The sequence below is a fragment of the Octopus bimaculoides genome, chromosome 7, assembly GCF_001194135.2.
Source record: "Octopus bimaculoides isolate UCB-OBI-ISO-001 chromosome 7, ASM119413v2, whole genome shotgun sequence".
Taxonomy (NCBI): domain Eukaryota; kingdom Metazoa; phylum Mollusca; class Cephalopoda; order Octopoda; family Octopodidae; genus Octopus; species Octopus bimaculoides.
The window spans coordinates 5,153,393-5,159,398 of NC_068987.1; the positions used below are offsets into that span (position 1 = coordinate 5,153,393).

Sequence of the window (6,006 nt, forward strand, 5' to 3'; positions counted from 1 at the left end):
GGCAAGTGTCTTCTACGATACCCTCGAACCGACCAAAGCCTTCTGAGTGGATTTGGTAGACGGAAACTGAAAGAAGCCTATTGTGTGTGTGTGTATGTATATATATATATATATATATATATATATATATATATATATGCATGTGTATGTGTGCGTGTGTGTGTTTGTATGTGTGCTTGTGTTTGTCTCCCATCACCGCTTGACAACCGGTGCTTGTTTGTTTACGTCTCCGTAAATTAGCGGTTCAGCAAATGAAACCGATAGAATAAGCAGCACGCTTAACAAAAAAAAAAAAAAGCACTGACATCGATTTATTCGACTAAAAATTCTTCGAAGCGGTGCTCCAGCATGACCACAGACTAGTGTTTAAAACAGGCAAAAGATAGAAAGAAAAAAAGTCATTCGTTGCAGAATATTTCTGGCGACTCATCTAAGAGCTGAACTCGTGTGCTTGTGCACTCAATGCAACATGGTCAATGCTTGAAGAATTGACATCGAAAGACAAACCGTTGTTTTCTCTAAGCAAGCCACAAGAGATAACCCTTTCTGCTACAAGCACAAGGGGGGAAATCGATTACATCGACCCCAGAACTCAACTGGTACTTAATTTATCGATCCCGAAAGGATGAAAGGCAAAGTCGACCTCGGCGGAATTTGAACTCAGAACATAACGGCAGACAAAATACTAAGCATTTTGCCCGGTGTGCTAATGATTATTTCTTTACTGCCCACATGAGGCTAAACATAGAGGGGACAAACAAGGACAGACAAACAGATTAAGTCGATTATATCGACTCCAGTGCGTAACTGGTACTTAATTTATCGATCCCGAAAAGATGAAAGGCAAAGTCGACCTCGGCGGAATTTGAACTCAGAACGTGAAGACGGACAAAATGTAGTCTAGCTTGGGGGAGGGGATTAAGTCGATTACATCAACCCAATACGTAACTGGTACTTATTTAATCGACCCCACTTTTCCTACACTGGGCCCTGTTCCTTGGAACTGACTGGTGTCCTGTTGCTCTCACTCAATCTGCCCTAATTCACTCGTCTCCCTTCATTTCGTCACTCATATTTCATCTGCTGTCTTATGCCCCTACACTAGACACGCCAATCACTCCATTCTTTTTTTGAATGTCATTCATCTGGAATTCATTCTCTGCTCATGAATGGTTGCTGCTTAAGAAGAACATCAACTACAACTTCCTTAGTTTCAGAGATCCTAATGGTGGCTAAGAGTACAGGCCCTACCATTACAAAGATGTTAAAAACAAAAACGAATCTCTATTGACGAAGTCGATAGTATAATGGACTGCTGACGACAGATTGTATACAGTCGCCATCTATGTCCTTAATAAAGATACTCGCTGGATCACTCACCAGAGTACAAGCAGTTGTTGCTTAGCCCAAGTAAGCTCTCACCGAATAGATCTATGATCAAACACATTCTAACCGTAACCATCCAGGCACATTATACTCTGGTTGCATTATCCAATATGTCTTTTCTTTAAGACAATAGGGTATGATTCGAGACTAAATTGACTGCTATTTCTTAGCAAGTCGTGCTGTCACGTAGATGGCTCCCTATTTGAATATAAGCCTATAAGCATATATTATGGATAGGCACAACTCATGCCTGAAAGTAGTGAGAACACTACAGAGTCAACGAGGACCCCGTTAGCTTGCCCTACTGAGTTCTTCCCCTCCTGTGTATCCTTCTGATTATTTAGAAAGACAATAGAAAACATCTCCTATAGATAACCTAGGGATACTAGTACCGAACGTACCTAGGTTCTGATATATATTACAATGTTTGTAATATTTGATATCCAGCTGTTCAACAAAGCGTAAACGAGTGGGATATCTAACTCAATTGCCGTTTCGGGATTAAACAACGGGAAACTTCGTTTGTAATTTTTTATGAACGAAAATTAAAAAGTGCAGTTTCTCTTGTATACATGTAGCCTCGTTTATCATTGATTTATTCATCGCTGGTCTGAGATAACACGGTACGCTCAAATTTGAACCATGTTACGTTTATCACGGATTGATCTATGATAACATGACTATCCTTGACGGGTTTTGCTAAACAGCCATTTAGAAAGAAATATTTACATGTTTCAGCTCGTATTAATGCCGTAGTTAGCAATTATGAAAACATAAATGTGATACAATACTTGCAAGGAATCGCCTTTTATTTTCCACTTTTAGATGATGATTTAAAACTTCTTAATATCAGTCAAAGATTTTACTTGTACCACAAATGCGCCTCACTGACCTATCGCTTATGTTTACATCATCATACTGCAAGGTTGCGCATTTTTTAAACGGATTTATACACTCTTGCCCTTCAATATAGGACCAGTAAACCGAAAAAATACGAAGGCGCCTAACCCTAACATACGACACAGACAAGTGTATTCTGGTGTATTCTCTACAAGAAAAGATTGAAATGATTAAGAAAATATGTAAGAGTGGAAACCTCGCTGCTGTAACCAGTGAATCTACCATTCGTTTTCATTTACAATGTGCGGGGAGACGGCTCATTTATCACTGATTTATTCATCATCGTTTTTTAAAGACAGAATCCCGTGATAAACGAGGGTAGATGTATAATGAATAAATGGCCGTAAGAAAAAAAAATTATGATTACTTACAGGAGAGCGCTGCTCGTAAACCACAGCCATTGTAGGTTTATTGAAAAAACAGAAGTTAACACTGAAAGAAGAAAAATAAAGGGTAAACAATTGCAACGGATATCAAATAAAATTAGACAAAAGAAAATAGTGACTTCGTTATTCATTGAGCTTCTAATAAAGAACGATCAAATATCTTTATCACTTCTGTGAATCGAGGTCAGACTGATAATACAAATAAATATAAACTTTATGGATCGTCTTGAATAATTTTTTTATCTGTCTGCCTATCTGGCTACATCTCTGTCTGCCTCTCTTCCTATCTATCTATCTATCTATCTATCTATTATCTATCTATCTATCTATCTATCTATCTATCTATCTATCTATCTATCTATCTATCTATCTCTCTATCTATCTATCTATCTATCTATCTATCTATCTATCTATCTATCTATCTATCTATCTATCTATTCTACCACATAAATGCAAATCTATGTGGTTATGTATACGTTTTTAACTCCGAAAGCCTCTAAAACTATGCATCCTCGAGAAAAACCGAATTTGGTTTTCGAAATCTGTATCCGAAAGAGAATGTTGTCCGTAAATAATAATAAGAATTTTCTACGAGAAGTAACTCAACTTTTAGATCTACAAATATCACACTCTCTATCTGTCAACATCTCACTCTCTGTATATATATTAACTCTCATGCACTACTTTCATTTTGTTTAAAACTTCGTCTGCTAATGTTTACTTTCATTTTATGACAACTATGGACACAGTACATTTTTACCTAAAATCTCCAAGAAGGTAAGGAGATAGACAAAGTAAGTGTCCTTTCGCAAATAATGCTCCAACTGCAGATGACATCAGGTAGCCCAAACAGTGCCAGTGGTTTACTCAACACACCAACACACTAACTGACATATACTCATTAGTCCAAAATGCTACACATACACGCGCGCACGCGCTCATATATATATATATACATTCATATACATATACCTACAACTCTTTCCATATATAATAAAATGAGATGGTAAAGGAATAAACGTTTATCTTATGAATTTCATTAGCTTACAGCTGTTTCTACAATAAGATGCAGCGCACCTCATATTTGAGTGCTTGAGTAACACCCTATAGCTTCCTCGGAGCTTCGAATATGAAGTGTAATTTATTTGGGGAAAGAATTACATATATATAGAATAAAATCATTACGAATGAGAAAGCCAACGTGCGTGTATGTGTATGAGCGTGTATGTGTGTGTGCGTGCGTGCATGTACATATGTATGCATGTGCTCAACATGTTCTCTGCGTTTCCTTCATGGGATTACACATAGAAAGTTCCCTTCCGAGGCCCAGACCTCCTCTCTTCCCGCCACCAATGTTATCCAAGAGAAAGGCAAAGGCCAATACAGCTTGGCACCAGTGACGTCATAACTCATTTCTACAGCTGAGTGAACTGGAGCGAGTCTAGGATATTTACCCCCAATGGACAATAACCCCACAAGGACAATTACCCCGAGGACAACAACCCCGTAGGACAATTACCCCTAAGCAGTTAATCCCCGATGTGTACCGTATTTTCCGGTGTATAAACCGCTATTTTTTTTTTACCAGTGTCATTAATTTACGCTCTGTTATCTGATAAAAGCCAAACTACTTACACAAATTTTCTGGAGCAGCTAAAATCATTGAAACAAGATTTAACACCCAAAACTATCATGGTAGATTTTGAAAAGGCAGTGATTAATAGTTTACATTTGGCATTTCCACAAGCCAAGATAAACGGTTGTTTTTTTTCACTTTAGCCAAAGCATCTATAAGAACACTCAATTTCACGGATTTCAACCGCGATACCAAGAAGATAAAGAGTTTTCAATGTCTATGAGAATGATAGCTGCTTTAGCTTTTGTTCCTGCTTGTGATGCTGAAAAAAACTTTTGAAACCCTAAGTGACATACTCCTACCAGAAACATATCCCTTGCAAGATTACTTTGAGGATTCATACTTAGCACGACAGCAAGAACCAGCGTTTGGAATGAATCTATGGAATATGTACAATAGAAAGTCGGATGAACTTCCAAGAACAAACAATGCTGTGGAAGGGTAGCACAGGAGTTTTTTTAAAAATCAAATGTTGGTCATTGCCACCCAAACATTTGGAAATTTTTGAACTAGATCAAAAGAGAACAAGCATTACAACAAGTACTTATGACTATCCTTGACGGGTTTTGCTAAACAGCCATTTAGAAAGAAATATTTACATGTTTCAGCCCGTATCAATGCCGTAGTTAGCAATTATGAAAACATAAATGTGATACAATACTTGCAAGGAATCGCCTTTTATTTTCCACTTTTAGATGATGATTTAAAACTTCTTAATATATTGGAGAGGAGGTAATTAACCAAGGAGGGTAATTGTCGTCGGGCGGAATTGTCCTAAGGAGTGAAATTGTCCTGATACGACTGGAGCAACGCGAAATAAAATGCGTTGCTCAAAAACACGACAGCCCAGTCCGAGAATTGAACTCACTACTTCCTGATTGTGAACCCGTCACTATATCCACTGAGCCTTGCATCTTCACATGTTCTGGCGGTAGCTGTCCTATTAATATTAGGAGGTTTCTATTGTTGTTCATCCATGATCATTCCACCTTTTGTGTTCCTTTCTGAAGCTGGTAAGATAAGATTCAACGAAGATTAGACTACCATTTTCTAGTTGGTCAAGCGATAGGTTAGCTACCCACTCACTCCTTTTCTAACAACGCAATTAGGAGCGTGAGAATTTAGAAATGCTCTCCGTGTTGGTGTCAGGTTTCTAGAAGGAATCCAACTGTTATCCGGCTGCTGGTGTCGGGTTTAAACTGCTAATATCATTTGTGCATTAACTAAAGTGACAGAAGAGTTATATGTAATAAATTCAAACACGTTTACGGTAGGACCTCATATATATTGGGTTGGTGCATAATTATTTCAGCTTTTTTTTCAACAAATTTTATTCAACAAAAGCAATAACATGTAACAAAAGCATCTATAAATGATTATCCCGGAGAATATTCACCATCTACTTCAATTACTGCTTCCCATTTGCTTGGAATATGGTCAGTCCGTCATTTAAAAATGTTTTTGTTAAATATTGTTATTGTTTTTGTTGAATAAAATTTGTTGAAAAAAAAAAAGCCGCAATAATTATGCACCAACGCAATATAAGAGACTGAATTGGAAAACTTCAATTAGTTTAGATTTCCCTGGCAGTTTCAGGTTTACCTTGTAATTAAATACGCACTATTGCCTTGAGTCGACCAATGCCATCTGGATGTATTTGGTAGGCGCAAACTATATGGATGCCCGTTTTATATATAT

The 6,006-nt window shown here is 37.5% G+C and overlaps 1 protein-coding gene across 1 annotated transcript in view; it reads right to left on the bottom strand.

The window, feature by feature from the left end:
- Positions 1-6,006, bottom strand: part of LOC106881921 (uncharacterized) — a 26,657-nt gene that overhangs the window by 8,333 nt on the left and 12,318 nt on the right. The window contains exon 2 of the mRNA XM_014932444.2: positions 2,658-2,718. Coding sequence (XP_014787930.1) covers positions 2,658-2,687 — 30 coding nt within the window. The 5' untranslated portion in view covers positions 2,688-2,718. The remainder of the gene's footprint in view (positions 1-2,657; positions 2,719-6,006) is intronic.